General features: G+C 33.2%; 1 protein-coding gene across 1 annotated transcript; it reads left to right on the forward strand.

Moving 5' to 3' along the window:
• Window positions 1–1,001: 1,001 nt before the first annotated feature.
• Window positions 1,002–23,739, forward strand: LOC117337130 (tetraspanin-5-like). The gene is made up of 8 exons (XM_033897942.1): window positions 1,002–1,240; window positions 8,520–8,714; window positions 16,818–16,892; window positions 17,494–17,592; window positions 18,854–18,970; window positions 19,123–19,173; window positions 20,600–20,716; window positions 21,367–23,739. The coding sequence occupies exons 1-8, from the start codon at window positions 1,133–1,135 to the stop codon at window positions 21,439–21,441; spliced, it is 837 nt and encodes a 278-aa protein (XP_033753833.1). The 5' UTR covers window positions 1,002–1,132; the 3' UTR covers window positions 21,442–23,739.
• The last annotated feature ends 1,470 nt before the right edge of the window (window positions 23,740–25,209 follow it).

Consider the following 25,209-nt stretch of genomic DNA (forward strand, 5'->3'; position numbering starts at 1 on the left):
ATCTTCTTCTTATGATAACTCCCTTCCGTCAATAATGACGATTTCGTGGAGTGGTTTGGTTGTTGGGTGCACATGGGCGCTGATTTAAAAAGAAAGAGAGAGAGAAAGAGAGTTTATTTATTTTTTATTAGTATGGTTAAAAGGATATAGATCTAGTATGCGCCGTGTTAGTTTGAATAAATGTGGTTTTTTTAGTCAATTGAAGAGAGATTGGGTGCAGTTTCGCTCGTGGCGGAGTTGCCAACCTTGTACTTTACAGAGTACACATACCGCTGTGATATAAAAAAAATAAATAAAAAACATTTTCTATGCAAGCGCCTGTGATGTTACACCTGCTTTCAATGTACATGTATATAATTTTTTTTTTATAAAAACATACACACAAATACAAAAACAAACAAAAAATTTGAAATTACCACCGTATACAATTTCATTGGTAGATCTAGAAGATGGAAATATATCATAAGAAGAAAACATCATGCTAGTCGATTACTTATCTGAAAACAAGGGGCATAAGCAAGTCTATTGCTTTTGATTTGGTAGATTTGTCTCCCCTACACCATGCATGTGCAAGTGTCTCAGTTTGCAGTAATTTTACATCTTTTTGAATGTTGAAAATAATTTTTTTCGATGTGAATTTCAGGTAAAGATACTGGTATTAATTTGATTATTCTGATACATCCACAAATAACCAGTCGGTTTAAATAATGTATTTAGTCTAGTATCATTTCCAATATCGTCTGCAACAGGTGTTTTTTTTGTCAAACATTTCATCGACCTTGGCCATAATATGACAGTTGATGGTTCCCTTTATATTTTTTCAGCTGTACGACATATTTTATGAATTCAAGTTCAAACACATTTTTGTTTTGTTTTTACATTATTGACATTCAACAGTTAACATGACATCAAATGCTTTATTTTGATAGTTTTGATTTTCATTCAGCACTCCATTCAAGCGTCTGTTTGATAGGCAATACTTCCGGTTAGGAAAGGTGAGAGGGCATATGCCTACTTTCCAGATGGATTGAGTTAGAACGTTACTGTCACAGAGTCGCTCTACATGACCACTTGGGGACTTTCTGTGTCGTGAAAAAGGATTGTTAAAGTCGAGACACATGTCAGTGTGACCATGAGTCGAGGAAAAGAGGCCCCGATGGCGAGGAACCCGCGGAGGGACAAGTCTGAAGTCAGCTGCTGCATCAAATATTTGATGTTTGGATTCAATGTTTTGTTTTGGGTGAGTTAACAATGACTATATAGTAGTGAGTGAGTGTTACCACCTACGCAATCTTTCTGTATCTGTATTAAGGCATATAAACAATAATAATCAAATTAACATTATCTGAAAATGAAAATATGTTCACTTATTATTGAGATTTTAATAGAGCAATATGCACGTGTATATAAAACAAAAAAGAATATATTCTAATTCTGTTCATCTACACGATATTTCCATGCGCTCATACATATCATATTTACACACGATTTTTTTTCTGAGATATACATGATAATACATAACACTCGAATCAGATGTGCTGTCTATTGATTTTGATGTTTCTGGTTGAACTTTTTTTTTCATGCATACATTTTGTATTTCAATGAAAGAGTTACCCTGATTTTTACAATGGATATTTACATTTGAATGGTGTAACTGTAGCAGGCGGGTACATTTGACATCTGCTTTAATCAAAATCTACTCATTTTGTGCACTTTTGAAAAATCAATGATTTCATGACCATCTGGTCATTTAGATTTAGTAGTCTGCATGTAGGTGTCATATACATACATGTATAGACAGTCATGAGATATGTCTTATATAGCTCTGCTCATTTGGAGTGTCAAACGGATAAAAAGAAAGAAGAATTGCAAAAAAAGATGAATCATCATTTATTATTTATTTATATCATTTTGATGACTGGTTCAATACCCCACTGTTGAATTTTCATTCATTAGCTTAAGTTTTTTCAATGACACATTATATGGCTAGTCATTTTTATGTTATATACAATGTATACATTTTGTTTTTGAAAAGTTTGGCTAAGTTTTGGTATGAGGTAGACTGGAATCCATGTAGGTTGCAGATAGTATGATTCTTTTCAAGGACTGTAAAGTACAGTATATATATGCACTTTATGCAGAAAAAAGAATTAACAAATGACAGTTTTATTATCAATTATCAAAAATAATAGCAAATGACAATTTGATTATCAATTATCAAAAAAAATAGCAAATGACAGTTTGATTCCTGTAATTTTGAAGGAATCGTTTGAGTAGGATTTTTACACTCCCGCTACAGATAATAAGGCCATATACATACGATATAAAAAGACAGTGTCCATATGGATTCATCTTGAGGCCACTGATCGAATAGAAGCTTTAATAGTGTAAATATTAATTCACACTGAAATGTCATATCTGGATATATACTGGACAAGATATAGCACAACGTTAACATCACTGTGGAAAAATAGGGGCAGACATTTACAGAATGATAAATGGTCATTTAAATTTCAAGCTTGGAGATCTAGAAAGTCCTATGGTATACGTATATGACAATCTAGGGCTTAATTATATATATGCTTTTTCTCTCTGGTTTGGGATGGCGTCTTTTTGCCTCATTTTGGTAAGAAAATTGGTGAAAGAAATTAAAAATTCCAAACTGAGTCCATAATACAAACAATCAGAAAAAATAAAGGAATTTATGAAATATAAAAAATAAACTGCAAATATTGGTATCAGAGCATGAAGGACAGTCAAGGGTCAAATTTGGGTTGTGCAATCATGTGAACCTTAAGATTTTACATTGCATTATAAAAATAGGAAGCACTTCTCTCATAAAACAGTTCTTAGCATGAACAGTTTTTAACATAATTAATTTTCATGTTGAATTTTCCAAATATGGTAATTGGATTTTCCCGAAACACTTCCATATTAAGACAGCAAAGATGATTGTTGGTCTTCAAAATAATTCGAAACACTATTATTAGTTAAACCGATGCACACTGCTTTTGATATTTCATTTAAACAGAATGAAAAAAGAAGAGACAGAGAGAAAAATGAACATGAAAGACCATGTAAATTATTGAAACAAAATTACATCAACATTGATCAGAATTTTTTCAGTTCTTTAATTTACAGAAGGACAAAGATGAATCTGTGTTTATGTTCCTTTTAAATCTTAGCTCTTCTATATAGAAATTTGCTACCAATGTTTGGAACACCATTGTCAAAAATCAAAGTGTTGGAATCAATCCATATTCATAGTGGCACATGTACATTAAACATATAGCATGATCGCGTATCATACTCAGGACATCCAGTAAACCCTAGGCCTTGAGAGTATGTTTTGACTCCTAAAATCATATTTGACTTGGGATTGAAGGAACATACATGTATATCTATTTGATATATAAAAAATATATGTTTTGACCCTTCAGATTTCTCCTTTATTTGACCTCTGATATTGCTAAAAATCAAGGGACAATTAATTGTTGCTGGATGCCCTGGTACTATAGGATAAAGGTGAGAGCTTATATTTATTATAAGAATTATCCTAAGCACAACCCTACAGTGCTGTGATGGATGATGCTACTATATTAATTAAGTCGCTGGGACACGAAATACAATAATTCAAGCCAAGGACAAATTCAGACAATGAAAACTTAAGTCACAGAGATGAAGGGGTTATCCTGTAGGTCACTGATTTGGTCATAAACAAGTCAACAAGGTAGAACAATAGGTACCAGCCCTCAGTAACTGTAAATATTACTTATAACTTACAGTTTTATTTTAAAAATTCATATGATGGTGGTGGATTTCCTAAAATGAAGACTTATATTTTGATCATTATGCAGATTGAAGCCTGCAAGACCTGTACCTCTAAATTTAGAATTCCATCAATTTTTGTTAATTGAAAATCAATGAAAACAATATTACGTAATAAAATCTGAACATCTGAGTGCTTGATTTATTTAATGTTTGATTATTTATCGGAACATAATTATATGAAGCGTGAATATCTGGAATTTTGTAACACTGTAACAAGGCTACAGTACAGTGTAATATAATGTAGTATATATCTCAATTGTGACATGGTGATGACTCTTAATATCTGTGTCACAGCAGATACAAAATCCACTGTCTGCACATTAAAGTTTTGACCTGTGAAATAATCCTGGTTTAAAAACAAATTGCTCTACTGAAACTATAGATAAACATGTATACAATGTTAAAGTAGACATTCAGGGGTTTTAGAAATCCTTATGAAAATTTGATGGATTTTATTGGAAATCTATAATGTTGCCAAGAGGTTGATCAATAATATCAGGTATATATAGCCTAGTTCTCCAAGGATTTAAATTGTTTATCTTGTCTCCAAGGTAACAATGGGTAAATACGGATACAGTAGCTTTAATATATACACTTAAAGTATACTATTTGATCAATATACGTTTGATAATAATGTGTATCTTGTTTCCTGTCATCCAATGGACTAATGTACCTACAATGTATATACCTGTCCACCATGCATGTATATATACGTCAGTGACATGATGGATCAATATTTGTTTCTCCATCTATAGCTTTAAGATCTGGGCTCTAGTTCCTTTCTATTGAAATTTAGAGAAATTATTGATGCGTGGAATTCGGTGTGATCTTGATATGCTTCGTAGAAATCGGAGAAAAATTAAAAGGTTAATGACATGATCACGACATTTAATAGTAAACATGTATCTTTTGGATGTATATATATATATATATATATACGTAAAAATATACATTTATGTACAGCCAGTACATTGTAATGGGATCTTATAAACTCTTCATAATTTAAGGGACTCAATATATAATATTTTCAATATTTTTGTTCTATGTGGACATAGAAGACATGTATAAGTTCACTGTGTATATCTGAGAAGAAATAGTGTAACCCAACATGGAAATTTGTGTTTGGATTTAGTTTGAAATTACAATTGATCACCAGTTAAATATATACTCATTACAATATACATGCAGGGCATCCAGTAGACCCTTGAGAGTATGTTTTTGACTCCCAAAATTGAGATCTGACTCTTGAGTTTGAAGGGACATGTCTATTTGACATATGTTTTGTTCAGATTGCTCAGAAATTGTGATTTGACTTCTGAAATTGCGAAAAGTCAAGGGTCAACTGGATGCCCTGGCATGTATCTTAATTATCAGTTATATAGTTGGTAATTACATGATCTGTCTTTGTCACTTATGTTAAAATTTTCTCACAAAATTTTATTATATTTTTAAATTTACATACATAGTTTTCAAGGTATATACTGTTTTAATTTGTAATGAAATTACCTGTTAATAATTCTGCTTGCCTTAAATTTCTGCAATTACATCTAACAGTTTTTTCTGGCCTCATCAATGAACAAAACTTATACATAAAAGTAAAGTATGACAATAGTCACAATATGAAATTGAAATTTGGAGTTAATGTTTCAAGATTTCAACCTCTACACCTTGTTGAGTCTGATTGGGGAATCATTATGATTATGACTAATAATATAATGTACTCTACATGTTTTTCGGCATAGCCGTTTAATTTTCTTTTGGCCCCGGATATGACGCGACAGGTGGCGTTACTGGTCAAGATGAAGTATGTAATTGGTCAATGTACACGCGGTCAATGCAAAATGCAGATATGCATGCGCAGTTAAAAACGAAACAAAGATAAGATTGAATGCAAGCTGAATTAGTGAATAAGTAGATTATCTTTTTGAATGACACATTAATAAAATCATATTCCTGATTACAATGCAGTTTTATTATTACCAAAAATGATTCAAACTGATATAATTTTGTTATTCGTGCTAAAACGCTTTAGTTCGTTTATTTATTTCACCATCAGTTTTACATTAAAACCACCAGCATTAAAACTATGCCGTTTATCTTTTTTAAAGATATTTCTTGTTTTGGTATGCATTTTAAGAAGATTCTTGAACCAAAATTATATTTTTAGTGAGAGAATGTGTTGAGCACCAATATGATTGTCTTACAACACATATTTCGTAATGATATGGAAGTTTTAATACAACTCAGAATCTATATAACAAGGGCAAAATATGAACGAAAATATGAATTTGGATGGAGACTCCTGAAAAAGTACAAGGAGAATAAGTGTCTATTAATTATAAGACCAGGTGTTTCTGGAGAGTAAGCTAGACCAAATGCAGAGTTATATATATAATTACATGTATATCATCAAATCTCAAATGAGAGTTACAGGGTTATGACAACGGAAGCAATAGGCATATCCAACAAGCATCAAACATGTCTCCTTCATATATCACATAAGGAAATAGAATATTTCCAAATGAATATTCTAAATAACTTTATGGATCAACGTGTACCTTGGTATTAACACAAATTACGATGGTGACCAGTTTTTAATCAGTCTACAAATGCAGTCTATAATAAAAAAAAACTGAGGTACTGAGTCTGATGTCATGTCATTCGTAAATGAATAAATAAGTAAAATATTCCTTAAAGAAGATACTGCCCTGCCAGGTTGGGAGTAAGAATTGTACCTGCTGCCCCATTGCTTGTTTGTTCTTGAGAGGTGACTAAGTTTGGGATTTTATCTTTTCTCTTTTAATTCTTCCTAAACAACTTTCTCCTTATTGTAATGTTTCTATTCAGGCTGCCTTAATTACTTTTGACCTTCACAATTACCTTTGCCCTTGTGAGGAAGGTCTTAAGCTTGGAATCTTTCCATGGGCATACTAGAGTCTCATGATATGGTTTTATTTACATGTACACCTGCTTTGAATTGTACTACTCAGCATTTTGTGAGTAAGATGACTGGTTTACCCATTGTCAATATAATGTGACATGGTGGGGTGTCCATGGCCAGTATTGCTGGGTCTTCAGCAGTATGTTTCAGTGAGGTAGCACTATAAATTTGACATCATGATCAGTTTTATGGTATCGCAGAAAGAAATTTTTAAACATGATCATATTATTGAAGCTTTCAAAACACACTTAACTAGATGATACACTCATCACACACATGCATCTTCCACACAAGTTGTCTCCTTAAATTATATTACCATAGCTGTTGATAGGTTGGAATACAATACATGTACAATTAAAAACCTAAACCTGAAAAAATGATTGGTGTATTTGAGTACTGTTGTGTATAAACAACAATCACAGCTAAGTGTAGGATAAGGAAGTTACCAAATAAACCTGTGTGAATTGTTCTTCCTCTTTACTGAAACTGAAAGAATTATGAACCTGAGTGGTATATAGAGCACTTGAGCAGCTGGCTAATGAGTTGAGTCGAAAGAATCACCTGTTTTGATTTCCTGTACGTTTCCAGTCCTAATTACTTCAGAGTGTTTACATTAAGGTGTTAATGATAGGAAAACAAGCTTGTACTTGTACAAACAGAAACCCTATAGACTGTTATGTATTTTTTACGTTGTGTAAAAAAGTGTACCTATATATATTACTGCAGGGTATAGAGCCATAGAAGTGTATCAACTCAATATATTTTTTAAAAGTTTAACGGGGACAATCATTACCAGTAATTTGCATTAATTCTAGCACTCTCTCTGATCTGTTACTGGACAAATTCAGGTCCATATTTTAGGATTTTTAAGAAATTTTAATAAAAATTAGACATAGTTAACATTCTAAAATCTAAGGGGAGACAAATGTAAATGAAGCTAGTACATTATGTAATTAGAATTCAGATAAACAATTCTTTACAAAAACTAAAAATAGAAGCTACAAGTATATAGCAAGCTAAAGCCAGTCTGTAAGTTGATATTTGAAATGCATTTTTAATTTTGTATATATCAATGTTCCTGTTATCATAAAAAACTTAATCACATCATATTGTAACAGTAAATTTAATTAAAATCTTAATTTACATTGTGATATTAACCTGTCAGTTAAATAGATATCAACACTTTTTAATTATCTTATAATTATTGATTAATGAATTATGATAACCATATATACAAAATGTATTACCAACATTACAAACCATGCATGTGTGATATGTAAAGCTTCAGTTTATTTTTACCCATTATTGAACTATCTACCTTGATTTGAATAAAAAATATCATATTTATTCTCTTTTTAATCTAATCTTTAGGGATATAATATATGTGAACTTTGTCATCCTAACACATATATAACATGCATGTGTACTATTTTCGCTTGGCAATTGAATCTTGTGAAACTTTCACAATTTATATAAGAGTTGATATTAAAGGCACATACAGTATACATGACCCCATATATATGTAACATAGTAACAGAAATGGAAAAGGTTGACAATTTTCAGACTACGGTATACAGGATGATGAAAAGGGAGATAACTTGAATCAAGTTATTTTATTCACCAGTGAGATGGGTTTGGGTGACTTCGATTCTGCAAAAGAACTGTTTGAAGACAATGCGTCCTGTATATTTTTGAAATGTGTAATAATTTAAGGTGCTATTAATGGAATATTGTTTCTATATTTCAGTTGATAGGAGCAACAGTGTTGGCCATCGGATTGTGGGCGTGGACGGAAAAAGACATGTTCAACAATATCAACAAGATGACCAACATCACCCTTGACCCTGCACTGTTCTTCATTCTGATTGGTCTAGTCATATTTATTATCGGGTTCTCCGGCTGTGTTGGTGCTCTCAGGGAAAACACATGTCTGCTCACATTTGTAAGTTGTGAACATGTAATTGCCTCTTATTCTTAGGATTCCACTTAACTAGAAGCATGTTCATGTGTAAATGTGTAAATGCATGTAGCTGGCACATTTGCCTGCAGATATTCATCGTAATTTTGTCTCTGATCATTAATATAAGCACATACATGTACAATACATGTGCTGTAGATTTTGTAAACAGTGTATGCTCCTAACGGGATTTGGGGGGTGGGGGTGGGATTTGAATCACCACTCCTCTTAAGCTTCCTCATAAATGTGGCCCCATTAATATCTTTTCCAAGATCCAAGGAGTCTGCCAGCGCCAGCTAAATAATAAACCTTGATCTACACTGCTAATTTTAAATAGAATTTTATTGGCATATTAAGGTTAGTGCTGTACAGCCTTATATATTGTATATAGTATTTAAATCCATCGATAATAAATTTTCATTTGAAAGTGGAAATTGTCAGTGCAAATACATTTTAGTACAATTTATATCACAAGGAATATTTTCTTACAAAACAATCTCTTATCTAGATAAAGTATAATTGGACAATCTGTTTCTGAAAATTTTTGGTTTATTATCATTTTAACATTTTTATGGTCCAATGACAGATGGTTGTAAATGCATATGTACTAGGGAACGACTTTATTACAAATCGTAAAACATGGCCCATGGGACTTGAACTGATTTACGAAGTATACCAGTATATATCAGTTCTGCAGATGTATAATTTGTGACATCAATACTGCAGTATTAGAGAATAGTAACACATTATATATTATTTCATCATTATTAAAAACTTTTAAGGAAATGGTTGATGATTTCTGTATAATAGTGTATATGATATGCTGTTACATAAGGAGAATGTGCATTTCTAGCAAATGCCTAATGTTGTATCAGATTGAATTATATTTTCAGATCAATTGTCAAATTCTACAATTTCGATTTGGAGTTTTGACTGATTATACAGAGATTGGCTTTTGTTATTATTGATACCAAAGTTTTTTTCCAGAGATGGGAGACTTCAGATTGACAATATAATTTACGTTATTTTAATCACCTCTCCTGAATTTGTTTACTTTGTTTTTCTATGTAAATATCATTCACTCATTTCATCTGAGTTTATTGAAAGCAATAAATTTATTCTGGCAGATACACAATAAAGCAATATCCCTGTCAGTAAATCAAACTATGTAAATACTGTTGCAGTATAATGGCTGTGACATTTTGTAATTTACTGTCTGTATCAGTGGACAGTATATACAACTATAGGCTGTACTCTGGATACACACAGACACACAGGGGGATGTTAGTGTTTTGGACAGGAATAGTGGTGACACTTAAATTAATTTATGGAACGAAATGTCACCTGCTGTCTCATCTTCGTTTTTTTTATAAATTACACAGTTTTAGGAAGGCAGTCATTCCATGTGTTTAAGACAACATATATGTTTGAATCTGTGTAGAAGCTAGCTGGTATTAATCAACATAAATTGGAATTTAAAAGAAAACTTCTTTTATGTAATTTTTGAAATGAGTATCAGTTCTTATGAATCTGTATGTACATACAGCCTGGCCTAATGTATACATCTTACAAAATATCTTAGGAGGACACAAAGTTCGAGGTAAATTTCGACCAAATTTTGGTCACTGCAGCAATTTCCCTATATAGAGCTTGAGTAAGAAAGATTATCTATTAACAATGTTGGTAAGAAAGATATATTAAATTGAATTGTTATTGCCAAAATAACTGGGCATGGTAGCCGATGACCCATAACAAGAGAAGGTTTAATTTACTGATAAAGGAAGAAGGTTTATGCCAAATGTAATAAGATCACTGCAGCTTTCAGATACCACATTATACAGAGACCACAACAGATATAGTAATGTAATACTTAATTAAAAGCCTGAAAGTACCAGTGACAGTGAGGGGGCTATGTTTAAATTTCCTCTCATGCAGGCCATATGCATGATGATCATGAGTTACATTTGTATGTAATGCCAATGTTTTTCAGCAATCTAGCAACTTCATTCCTGGAGGGATTTTTTATCAAACTTCACACAATGATAAAGGACCTGATTATCAAATACAAGTACGGTATGTGTTTCCAGGTTTTGGGGTCAAGGTCAAGGTCAAGGTCACTGCTTCTTTTTTAGCAGAGTCCAGTAGGAGACATGTATTTCTTTAGCAAGTAACCTATAGCTAGTAGGATTGTTATATTTTCAATTGATGTGAATATTTGGTAGGAAGTGCCTTAAAAAATTTACAAAATGTATACTTATACTGAATTTTTTAAACTAACCCTACCAACATTTTTGTGCACGATTCCAAGAGAGATTGGGTCAAGATTTCCTTACTTCATATGTATAACCGTGGTAAAAATTTAATAAAAAAAAATTCAGTCTACCTTCCCTATACATGTATTTCTTCTGGCTGTTTAGAAGAAACACATATATCATTTTTTAGGAGTATTGTGCCATACATTTTTGCTTTCACATTTTCTGTTGAAGAGAAATCAATGTGTCAAAGAATGTCTGAAAGGTACATAATGATTCCTATTTGACAAACAACGTGAAATATCATAGTTCATACTGTTCTGTACCCTCTAGTTACCGCGATTGAAAAAAAAATAAGATGTCTGGAATTCCAATTCAAGTACACGTAGTCAATTTTCATCCAGAAAAGGCATATTGTTGACTTATAGCAAGGTTTAAGTGTATATAAGGTGTTTGGTCTTTGGTTGAATTTTGGTCAAAAATGTAACTATATATACATATATAGCTATCAGTATTTGAATAATCAATTAATCAATTATTAGTTATTCAATTAATTAACAATTATTCATGATTATTCTGAACACGTAATTAAAAGCTAGCTCAACAGATCAAGTGGAAGAATATATATTATGTGAAATTTGCAGTATTTGAAATTGAATTTGAAAGATGGTGTTAGATTTTTAGCTAACCTAAAGTTTGTGCCATGGTGTGATGTACATCATTCATCATCCATCATCTTTCATGAGTTGTCCGTTCATTCAAATTCTCAAAAACCAATTAAGAGGCCATTGGGCACCTGATATTGATAATTGAGCCTATAGCATGCTGTGGTGAAGCGCTAAAGGGCTACCAAGTTTGTTCAAATGAATGTCAACGTCCTTGTCTTAATTTCAAGGTAACAGGTCAAATGTACTAAAATACCAAATTCGTTCGATTAAAGGACCTTGACCTACATTCAATGAGTTCTTCTCTGAATAACCAAGAGGCCCAGAGGCCTTAGGTTGGGGATCTTACACGCTGGTATGAAGAGCTACCTGATTTGTGTAAATGAATGACCTTGGCTTATATCCAGGGTCACAGGGGACGTTATTTAAAACAATTAAACTGCAGGTTCTTCTGAAAACTCAAAAGGCTTATATATACAGATCACCTTAATCCCATTTCTCAGATTAAAATACCAGGTGAGTGATACCTCAGGCCTATTAGGCCTCTTGTTTTGTGTGATCAACCAGAAGTTTATAATTAGTACAACATGAAGAAATCCAGCTGAAATCACTGTGAAATTACAGATATCTCTTAATCTCTAAATCTAATTAGATTAATTTAAAATCAATATACAGAAGTCACTCTTCAGTTGGGTACACATCAATACTGGATGATATAGGTTACTGTTAGTGTTGTGGCTGTGGGTGTAGAAAAAAGTCTATCCAACCTTGTTGATTACACAAATCAATTAAACATGGCACAATAGATAGAAAAAAATTTGCATACTCTAGAGTAACTCATCTGTAGCAAAAACAACAGCCGATCACTACAATACATGACAATGCTACAACACATGATGATTACAATACATGTACAAGACAAAAATACAATTATGAACACAATAATACATTAGACTTGATCAGACTGTCATGTACATTTGGATTAGTTTGTAAAATTTCCAAAAGATTTAAGATATTTTCATTTTCTGTCCACAGTGATTTTCATATCATAGGTATGTTAATTGTTTAAATCTGATGTGGGCTTTAGGTTTAAATTTTCACTTTTCACATTTCACATCTTGTTTATGTTGCTGACATTTTACATAACATTTTCTCTTTATATCAAATTTCACTTGATACCACTAATCCCTTAATATTTAAACTGATCCCGTTGTACAGTGGATGTACCATATATTTATCTGACAACAAGCCCTGATGCCCAATATTAAACCACAGGTACCTGACTCGTTTTATAAAATAATAACATATAAGAGTACATATAAAAGCTATTATTTTATAAAACGAGTCGGTCACCTGTGATTAAACAACTTTTGATAACCTACTGTGCATTTGGAAGCAATTGTAGGTAATATGGCTCCTCTCATTACTTTGGACTGGGTTTTCGGCTGTGCAAGGACCCCTTGTATGGGCTTATTTCTGGATAAATCGGTATACTGGTAATTAATGCTTTCTCAATATATAACAGGTTTATGATCTTCATGTGGACTAATCTTGGCAGATACTGTATGTATACAGATTTGTGAAAGTAAACACTAATAGAAACAAATTACTTGATTAAATCAAGATTAACTATTAGAAGCAATCATTTAAGACTTGAGTACAGAATGTGTTGATTATTTGAAGCTTTGTGAAGTGCAGCGGACCTAAACAGCTGTACATTACTGTAGATCAGAGGCCTAGACTCATTAGCCATTGAGTCACTGTAGTGCTGCTACTGCGGTAGGGCAATCGTACAAAAGGGGCTTGTCGCTTTTATGTCTGACCTGCACTGACGATTGCATCAGAGGAATGTTTTGGAAGTTGTAAGTCTTACTGATTTTAAACATGTGGTTAAATTGAGGTAAACATGTGTACGTTTTATGTTGAGCCTATTATGATTATGTCAATCTGAGAAATTTTTGTTAAACATGATTTCAGTATATTTGTGATATCGGATTGTTTAATTATTTCTCACTGAGAGTGGGACTTTGTTTTTCGTTTAAGCAAAAAAAAAAAAATCAAAAAAAAAATCATTTCATAAATAAATACTACTGGTAATCAAAGTCATAAAATGTTTTTGATTTCAGTTTGCCTATAAAGTCGACTGAGAGCATTTTGTCTAAATCCTAAATTTTTTATGACAATTATCCATCTTGGATTTTGACAATTGAAGATTGTTTTCGCTATTTCTCAGAAAGTGTTAAAGGGATCTTTCTCAAATTTCATATGTAGGTTCTATTTGATCCTAAGTTGTGCATATTGCATTTTGGGATTGATCGGAAAACAACATGGCCGACAGGCAGCCATCTTAAATTTGACCATTGAAGTTTGTTATCGCTATTTCTCAGAAAGTACTGAAGGGATCTTTCTATAATTTAATCAAAGGCATAAAATATTTTTGATTTCAGTTTCCCTTTCAAGTCAACTGATCATGAGTTTTTTTTCTAAATCCTAAAATCTTTATGACAATTTTCAACAAAGATTGGCTAAATTACAATGATAAGGTAATTGTTTCCCTCCTACTTTTATGAAACCATTTAAAAACTATTTTCAGAAATAAACATGAATTACCTATACAAAATTGAATTATTGTGAAATAATTTTGCCTAATAACATTGTCTGCATACCGAGGTATATTATAATATGACAACTTTATTGATGTGTAGACCAAGGACAGTATACAAAATATAAATTACTTCTGTACTAATTATACATTTATCACATATAATTGGCCTGTTCTGTCACTTGTACACTGATATCATAAATACTGTTTAGCATATGCTTAAAATACTACTGTTCTGTTGTGACATCATCACAAGCGATTGTCTCGACGGAGAAAAATATTCATGCAGTTCAAATTTTGTCTGTGTTACAAGAAAATTGTCTTGTGAATTTTCTTACGAATATGAGTTCTGCTTGTGTCTCAGAAAGGACTCTGACTCTCAAGTCAATCCAGTCAATTCATGTACATCACATTTATTCTGAATTTATTAAACTTGTGTAATATATTCTATAAAACACTGACAGATATGAAGATCCTCTGTGTATCATAATGATCATCTTCATGATCACTAGCCAAGGCTTCTGATTACGTTTCACTCCGGATCCTCTTCGTGGAGTGAAACGTAATCAGAAGCCTTGGCTAACGAAGATGCATAATGATATGCAGGTACGTTATCCAGTAATATAAGGACATTTACTATAATGCCAAAGTCCGGTCCAGGATATTGCTCAAAATTGTCTGACTGTGTCGTCACTGGGAAACCTGCCAGGTGCCCCGGGGACTTGGTCAGCTTCAACCCACACACAGACTCCAGGATCTCATTCATTTCATTCTGCTGATCCAGAAACAATTCTAATGAATCTTGGAGCTGCTAGTTTGTCATAGCCAAAAATAGACAGAGATAGGTGATGACACGGTATTGTATGTATAGATGAACTGGTGTGTTTGTTTTGTACATCAATGTGTATAATCAAAATGGTATTCATCACATATAAATATTGGTCTTGGGCACTACCGATGTCATGTCGTTACTTTTTATAAATAAGAAATGATAGCTCAATTTCAATTTTATTTGTATTAAATGAATTATGGTACAAATACAATCAATACGATCAGTTACTAAATTAATTAATAGACATTTGTATTGTTGATATGACAATCAATGGTTCTGCTGAGTTCTGTATATTTTTATATGCTTTCAAACCGCCCAGTTGCTGATAGAATTTTCTATTAACTCCTAATACACAAACTATGTTTTTCATCAAAGTATGCAAACAAATACTGTATTAATTTACAAGTTAGCTCGATCCTGCCCACAAATAATCCCCTTACTCTCAAATTCATTTTTGTAGAAGCATCAGTTTCAAAACAGTATGATAATAAGCTTTCTTTCTAAATTTTTACGCTTTTGGGAAGGGGCTTTAATTAATGAAATACAGCATTTGGAAGTTGATATTGATGTGTGGAGGATTTGTAATATTTCTTGTTACAATGTATGTCAATATGGCTGCTGATATATATTTTTTATTTGGAATTCCTTTCATCACACTTAATCAAGCAAAACCTTGTTAACTCATGTATGTCATCATGTGCTCTGTGTCTGCCGTCCGTCCATCTTCAGTCTGTCATCCGTCCATCTTCTGTTTGTCTGTCAATTGGATGTTGTGTTTGTCCGTCCAGCATCAACTTTTCCCTTAAAACAATTTCTTCTCAACAACCAAGGGGCCAAGTGTTATGATATTGGATCTATTAACATTGCATGCTGGGAGAAAAGGCTACCAAGTTTGTTCAGCCTATTTTCAAGGTCACTGGGGTCAATCGTTCTAAAATCTCTTAACAATTTCTCAATAACCAAGATGCCAAGAGACATGATATATTGGGCCTGTATGTACATGTAGCATGATTGCAGGAAGGGCTATCAAGTTTGACCTTGACCGACTTCAAGGTCACATGAGTAAAAATGTGATAAAATCTTTTAAGCAACTTCTTCTCAATAACTCAGAGGCTCATAGACCTAATTAGCTATATTGGTCCAGTAATTAGATGGTGGGATGAAGGCTACCAATTAAGATCGTTCAAATGAATGGCCTCAGCCTTAAATGTACCTAAAGACAACTACTCAATACTCTTAATATTTCAATAATGTGGTAATCAGCCTAGCATTCACATTGGAGCATGTAGAAGCAGGTGGGCAATACAGGCCCATTTGGCCTCTTGCTTTAGATTTAATTAACAATTATTAAGTGACACAAATTATAATATATTGATCCAGTCAGTTAAATCTAATTTCACCATGCATGCATACTTCAATTTAATAAAAATAACTTTGATGTATCAAAGTGTGTATAAAGGTACAATGTACTTGATTTTCCATGCTACTGTAATTGATATCAATGTACAAATGTACGTTAGAATTTATGTCCATTGATCCACTGACTGAGAAGTACATATCATTGTACTCATACATGTAAGAGGAACTGCGTCAGAGTCTAGGATCAAAGTGCATGATTTTACATCAGAAATTCGATTCTGCAAACAGCCTTACATGAGATAGAAAGCAGGGTCTCCAATATAATGTAAAAGGATGTAAGGCCTGTTTTATTTCAACTTGTTTTTAATTTGTTTTCAGTTCTGCGTGTTGGTGGGCCTGATATTCTGTGTCGAGTTGTTGATTGGGATCCTGGGGTTCGTTTACAAGGATTGGGTATGTATTCTTGATGATTGCCTGAGCTATTAATTTTAAATTTCCTAAAATTAGAAATTTAAAATTAATAACAAAAACCGAAACGAAAGCAATTAATCAATAACAAAAAAAAATATTTTGCTAATAATACTTGGCAGTCAGTTTGGAAATTACCAAACAAGACAGACATTGTCTTTTCTCAAGAAGCTAAAACAAATTAATATAATACTTTATTTAATAATATATTAAGCTCAGGTTTATTTTGGGTCACTCTATCTTATAACTGCTTTAGACTGGATAAGGTTTTAATTATTACTGTTAATTAGGCATTTCTGTTCAGTTTATTCAGTACTTAAAATACCTGTAATGTATCTTGGTTTAGAATATTTATTATATATAAAACCAGCTTTATTGCTTTTAATTGTTTAACTTATGATAACTGATAATAATTTGAATATGAATTCCCATCATTAATCTATTTATAAGTCAGTAGTATACAGTATACATTAACAACAAACATGACTATGCTGAAGAATCTCAAATTGAATATAATTACACTTTAATTTATAAGGCATTTATCAGCCTGCATGTTTTGATTATTCTGCGGTTGGCTAATTGACAGGTTCGTGGTGAAATTGAGATGCAAGTGAGAACTATGATTGTTAACTACCGTGAAGATATTGACCTCCAGAACCTGATCGACTGGGTACAGGAGGACTGGGTAGGTGATGTTAGGTTGAATCAATATCGCCTCCCGTAGAGGAATTAAAACATCATTTCATGGTATAGAAGAGTTGCCAGAGCTGGAATTGAGTTCTTCTATGTCGTTGGCCAAATATATTGTTGTAGAGAGATGCGAGGATACTGGAACTAAAGACATGAGTTTCTACCGACTGGGGCACTTATATAGCTGTTCCATATCGACAATCTGTAACTATGAGACAACAGTGCCCTCTGAAAAAGTCCATAATGGGGCTTGCTACATCAAGCTTACAATTTAAATTTCTATTATTTCAATATTTAACTGAATATTTTACTGCAGTGCCCGACGGCCTGCCAATGTTGGCCATTTTAGCTGTCTGCATCCCCAGCACCTCAGTAAGAATTAAGGGATGGCGTCACATTTTAAGATTTACATTCAATTTCTTGTAGCCAATGAGAAGTCAGTATTCTGTCATGTGATGTCTAAGATATCATAGTGCCCTCGATCAACTCTAAGAAATCTACTTAAAAATAAATTAACATTTAATGTGCCAAAGATTATAAAATTCACTCTGCTCAAGTAGAAGCTGTGTGGTTGTTGACCAATATGAGTGGCTGTCTAGTTAGGAAACCCTAGTGGCCATGTGTCTCACTTCAGACTAGGACACCTGGGTATTGTTTCACAAAGCTTCGTAACTTAATGATTTTCGTGAGTCAGATTTACAAATCACTAAGTGTTTGACAAAACTTAGAAACTTACAAACTTTTGTTTATACATCATGAACATTCCTAACTTACGTCAAAAAACCTTGTGTATTTTTACGCAAAATCCACCCGTCTTGTTTGTGGTCAGGGACTTATTGGTGGGCTAGGTCTTGGTTGTGGGCAGGGACTTATTGGTGGGCTAGGTCTTGGTTGTGGGCAGGGACTTATTGGTGGGCTAGGTCTTGGTTGTGGACAGGGACTTATTGGTGGGCTAGGTCTTGGTTGTGGTCAGGGACTTATTTGTGGGCTGGGTCTTGGTTGTGGACAGGGACTTATTGGTGGGCTAGGTCTTGGTTGTGGACAGGGACTTATTGGTGGGCTAGGTCTTGGTTGTGGGCAGGGACTTATTTGTGGGCTGGGTCTTGGTTGTGGTCAGGGACTTATTGGTGGGCTAGGTCTTGGTTGTGGACAGGGACTTATTGGTGGGCTAGGTCTTGGTTGTGGGCAGGGACTTATTTGTGGGCTGGGTCTTGTTTGTGGATAAAAATGGTCCATAAATGATACTTATGTTACAGTTATTATGTTGTGGAATGACTGACTACCGAGACTGGGAACTGAACCGATACTTTAACTGTTCCTCCCCGGGGGCTGAGGCTTGTGGAGTACCGTTCTCCTGCTGTAAACCTACAAATGTGAGTATAAAGTATCATGATGTAAACCTACAAATGTGAGTATAGGGTCCGATGATGTAAACCTACAAATGTTAGTCAAGATTCCTCATTTTGTATTACATCCCCATTTCATATTGCATTATTATATCCTCATTTTATAATTCTCTCTTCAGGAAATTATACAGAATCGACACTGTGGCTTCGACATTTCCAAACCAGAGCGTGTAAGTACATTGAAACCCCTCTATTAAGACCACCTGGGGGCTGAGTGAAAGTGGTCGAATTAAAAGCCGGGTGGTCTTAATACCGAGGTGGAGCACATTGACCTTTGACTGTCAAGAACCGAAACTCTGTATGATACAGCAGTGTACCTGTACCATCTGTAATATATCCTTAAATGACCACTGCTTTTGATGTCTGACTAAACTCCAATAAAAACAAAAACACATCTTATGTGAAAGAAATATTTTGGTAAATAATTTAAATAATGCAATGTATGTATTTTTGTATTAATTTTCAAAAAACATCAAATTTGTATATTCTTGACATACAGTAACTGTTAAGTTATGAAATAGCCATCAAATGTCAAGCACAATAACTCATAATGTATTCATGTATTTCTAAATCACATTTATGTCATATAGCAGTGTCCTTGTTGATCTTGAAGTTAATATGGACAGTGATGTAACGTGATGAATTGAAATGGTGCTGAATAATGACTGCCACCATTTGATTTAAAAACCTGTCAAAATAAAGTTGTCTGACTTTTGTGATCAAAAGTATGATATCTAATGTTGTTTTCATTCCATGTGACATCTTATGAAATGCGTCTCTAAAATTTCAGTATTTGCTCTCCCTTAAGACTCGAAAAATAGGTTCCCTCTCCATGTAACTAGTTTATGTAACCCCAAAGTTTGTCAGTACTTTAGATCTAATCACTTTGAATTCAATTCATTGATTTAGAGGATTTTTATCAAACTTCACACAATGATGAAGAACCATAATATCTCAGACACGTTTGAGTTTCAGGGTTTTTGGGTCAAGGTCACTTTTTAAGGGGGGCGGTAATGGACTTGTTTTGCTTTAGCAATTCCCAGTATGCTTGTTTTGTTAACTTATCCGACTTGACAGTGGAAATCTTGAAGATCAAAATAGCCAACCCCTGAGTTTCTGACCTCTTTCCACATTTTACTGATGTTGACCTTGACAACTTGTTAAAGGTATTGATATTGATAATGGTCGCTAGTTCAAGTCCAGCACAGGCACTTTGTAGTATCCTTGAACAAGATACTTTACTTCGTTGTCTTCCAGTTGATTCAGCTGTAAATGAGTATGTGGTAGAGCAGTGTAAGTAATGTCGTGTGTAAGCTGTAAGCACTGAAATGGCAGCTCCGACTGTAAAGCTATTAGCACTGAAATGGCAGCTCCGACTGTATACTCCCCAGGGAGTTGAGAATGACATTGGCCACTTGCTAGAGGCCCATTAACCATAATTTGTGATCCGCTTTGAGATTTTGCTGTGGTATAGTGTTATATAAAACTCCAAATTATTATCATTATTAGATATAAATATGATTTATGGCGTTTTATCCTTTAGGATAATAATTATATAATTGTAGTAAATAAAATTGGGGAACATTTGTGTTCCAGGACGACATCAGAAGTCAAACAATTTATACAGACGGCTGTATACCTCAGGGGGAGAAGTGGATGGAGGTGAATCTTATCCCTGTAGCCTCAGTACTAGTTGGCATGGCTGTCCTTCAGGTAAACTTATAATGATTATAATGGCTATGATAACTCAGTCGGTAAGAGTGTCAACATCGTTATCTCAGGTGATGATCTGCGGTGTGGTTCGACACTTTCTACCCGCGTCGGTTTTTGTTTCTCGGGAAGTTGAGAAACAGACTAGCCTCTACTGTCATGATGGCATGCAATGGGCATCCTGTATGTTGTTCAGTAAGGTAGTCACCAACTACTACAAGGAGCCTTAAAATGACCCTTGCTGTTCACGGAGCGAGAACCCAGCAACCAAACAAACAAACCATAATTATAATACTAATTACTTCCAAATAAATCATTTCTGTAAGGCCTATTCTAGCATATTATCGTATTACAGAGGGACTCCATGTTTTGTAAATATGAAACTACCCATAGAAACAAAATATGGCAGGACAGTTCCTCTTCGATTTCATTATTTTTGAGTCCAGACTTTGGGTACTCTTCTACCTTGATTTAACCGACTTGATTATTTGTTCCCAGATTTACATTGAATCAAAGTTAACTTTAATTGCGAAAATAATTATATGATCTAAATTCTGATTTAATCATTGTTGAACGCAATTAATTTTCTCTGAAAAGCATTTTTTACTTTATTTTAAAACTCTAAACAAAATTTATTTTTCTTCTTTTTACAGATACTGGGGATTTGTTTTGCTCATAACCTCAAAAGTGATATACTGGCACAGAAAGCCAAGTGGAGATATCCCTAGCAGCTGGGTCAAAGGTCAAACACTATTATTAGAACATTCACTTATAAATCGTTTCTCTCTAACAGTAGATGGCATTTCTAAAGACACATGACTTTTACAGACAAGAATCTCCAGTCACATTAGATGACATTTTAAAGACGCATGATTTTTACAGAAAAGACTTCCTCACTGATAGTAAGCCATCATTTTTAAAGGCACATGACTTTTAAAGAAAAAAATTGGTCAAAGGAAACAAAACCTCTTACAACGACCTTCTTGATTTACACGCTAAATACTTTGATGTTTTACTCTTCTAAATGTACAAATATTGTACAAAATTTGAAAATGACTGTACAGTATGTATAAAACTGTTAATGTATGTTATGTTTTAAATCATGAAAAATCATCATGTTTGTACATAATTGTAAGAAATACATAATGTATTTTGATGTTGTGATTTCTAAGGAAGCTAAATGAATGTATCAAATGTTTTGTTTTGTTTTTTGATGCACATATAAGATATTATGTGTATTTGTATGTGAACACTTGGCTATATATAACTTTATACTTTTGTATTACACGTGGGATGAGTGTAGGCTGTTAAAATTTTATTGAACACTTATCCACTGAATTTGAAGAAGATAGACGGTAATATACATTGAAAATTGATTGTGATAATTGAGAAGTAAACCTGATATTTTGTTTGATTAGTTTTTTGGATAAATATGTGTCAAAGTTTTTTCTTGCCTTTTCAAGATTGCAACATATTCATTTACATGAAATTCATCTTTTCAACATAGTGATTTGATAAAAGATATACTTCTTGTAAATTTTGAAATAAAGCTTTTATGAGAATGGTAATACATGTACATGTATTTCTTAGATGGTTCAATTTTTTTTTTTTTTTTTTTTCGTATTTAGCCATTTTGCTTTCCCAAGTGGTTACCATGGTAACAATAATGTAAGTGTAAAATATTTACCATTTAGCAACAGAGTTGTGAATGATCCTATATGCTGACTCTCTGTTATCAGTACCATGTGATCACCCTAGCAACAGAGTTGTCATCGTTACTATGTTATCACCATAGCAACATAGTTTGGGTTGAGTGTTGTCTAGATCGAATGTAGCATTTTCCTTCAAAAGTTCCAGATCTCTGAATTTACTGTGACATTTCTTTAATTTATCTCACTTCATTAATAAGAATTAAATATCTAATCATGCTATCTTGGTTGATAAAGAAAGTTGTGTATAAAGAGAGAAAAACAATAACTTTTGTTCATCAGGTTAAATTTATCCTTAAAGATTACTACAGCTGTACTGTAAATGGTTAATTAGTTTCATTAACTCGATCGACAAAGTTTCTGTACAATTTGTTTTGTATGTGTATGAAGTAATTTAGATATTTTCACATTTCAAGGCATATTGATAGTGTCTACATATTAACTCACAGATATTTATTTGTCAAATTGTCAGTCACAGTTTTCAAAGCAACATTTGGTGATACAATGTTATTCTTTGAATATGTACAATATCATTGTATCTTTGCACTTCAAACTGTATCTGGCACAATCTACTGTTGTGCTTTGTGATGTAAGATTTGTATGTTTTTAAAGTCCCTGATGTTAATGTGTTTCCTAGGATACATGAATCGGCAGCTTGGACATTTTACATAATCCATGGCAGATTTAGAGTAGAAACGCCAGACCACCGAAGGGAGTTTGAGAAAAATGTTTGAAGTTTAGACATGTTTTTCAATTTGATGTTAACGATCATTTGTTGTTTTCTAAATACTGATTAACCAGAAACATTGTTTAGAATGTTTTTTTTATATACATGTATTTTAAAAATTGTGCTGTATTTACAGTATTTGAGAGTTAATGGCGATGTACAGATTGGTGTAAAATTAATTTTATTACACGTACAAGTTAAGTTAAAACGAAAATTTACTTGTTAAGGATCAGGGGCCTGGAACAAATTTCTAGACCATGCTTCATTTATATTATGACAAATATCATACAAATATGAACTGTGGGTTTGAAATTTGTTCCAAGTCCCTAGTGACTAGTTGTCAGGATAGCTACTGTATTTTCATTACTGTATACGAAAACTTCAATTACATCTGAGGCGTAGAAGAGTTAGTATGTATTTTGTCTTTACCCACCGTAGAACTATACAATGTTCCCATCATTTCAACATTTTGTTGCAAATTCATTGTACATTTGTATTTATACATGTCTTAAGCTCTAAACACATGTGTCTGTTAGTAAGTGTTTATTCAAATGCCAACCCCCCTGAATATGTCACAAAGTCATTACAGGATATTTGATTTGATGCATATGTCAAGATGTTATCAAGATTGTTAAATTATCATACAAGGTGTTTTGAGTAATGTTAAATTATCATCCAAGGTGTTTTGGGGCCGCGGTGGCCGAGTGGTTAAGGTGTACCGACACTTTAACACTAGCCCTCCACCACTGGGTTGCGAGTTCGAAACCTACGTGGGGCAGTTGCCAGGTACTGACCGTAGGCCAGTGGTTTTTCTCCGGGTACCCCGGCTTTCCTCCACCTCCAAAACCTGGCACGTCCTTAAATGACCCTGGCTGTTAATAGGACGTTAAACAAAAACAAACCAAACAAACCAAGTTTTGGGTAATAACAAATTTTTGGGTAATAACAAATTATCATAGAAGGTGTTTTGGGTAATAACAAATTTTTGGGTGATAACAAATTATCATAGGTGTTTTGGGTAATGATAAATTATCATACAAGGAGTTTTAAGAAATGTTACTTGTTGAAAAAATACACAACTTCCGTGCCTTATCATTGACTTCAGACGGGGAGGTGTGGTAAATTCTACATGTAATCAGGGTTTGAAGGGCAGTTTTAATTCTGGAAATGTCATTTTGAATCCTAATTAAAGTTTTAGATTTTAAGCTTGCTAAATCTGACTTATTGTATTGGTCATTTTGTTACCATGACTTTGGGCTTGCAGAGTTGTTCCCCTTTGATAATATAATTTCCATGTACTCTTCAAGGTTTATCTGCAAGATGATTTTTACTTACTGGAAATTATTATCTTTACTCAAAAAATATATTTAAATTCTACCTGAATTAAGTGTGCCATTAATAAATCATTTTTTCAATACACATATTGGCGGTAACATGTTAACAGACACTATACCACAATTTACATGTATTATAAGTCTTAGATGAAAAGTGAAATGACAAGGCCAAGTAGATATATAGATGTCTTTCTTGTTACCTGGCTGAAATTTTCAGTGTCGATAGTTACATTGGCATAACAATTGAATTAGGTGCATGATTCTTGGATGTTGTCTAAAAAATACTCGAGTTGAGATAAAAAATTCCAGATAGGAATTGGAAACACATATTTTTATATTCAGCCTAATGCTTTTATTAACATGCATGTTGGATGCACATGGTCTTGGCTCAAATTTCCAAATTTGTTTCAAGTTCCTGTGAGTAGACATGACTGGTTTAATACATCCAATGTATACATTATCGAGAGTACAGATGGGATATCATATAAAATAAATTTTCATTTGAACAACCAAATTGAATTAAAATGAAACAGAGAAATTCAATTCCATAACATGAATTAGGGAAGAAAACATGTTTGTATCTGTGTGTATTTGTGTGTGTTGAGATTGTAGATGTTTGGGCTGATTAATTGAGCAATATTGACATTAAATGATAAGCTTTGTATGTTTAAAAGTCCCATTTTACCAAATCAGCGACACAGTTCATATATCTCTGGCAATGCTGTA

Source organism: Pecten maximus, chromosome 1, assembly GCF_902652985.1.
Source record: "Pecten maximus chromosome 1, xPecMax1.1, whole genome shotgun sequence".
In the NCBI taxonomy this organism is placed as follows: Eukaryota; Metazoa; Mollusca; class Bivalvia; order Pectinida; family Pectinidae; genus Pecten; species Pecten maximus.

Coding starts and splice junctions, on each gene's coding strand:
- LOC117337130 (XM_033897942.1), top strand. CDS start 1,133: ATGAGTCGAGGAAAAGAGGCCCCGATGGCGAGGAACCCGCGGAGGGAC. Junction 16,893..17,493: donor GGTTCGTTTACAAGGATTGG/GTATGTATTCTT, acceptor GCTAATTGACAG/GTTCGTGGTGAAATTGAGAT. Junction 20,717..21,366: donor TTGGCATGGCTGTCCTTCAG/GTAAACTTATAA, acceptor TTCTTTTTACAG/ATACTGGGGATTTGTTTTGC.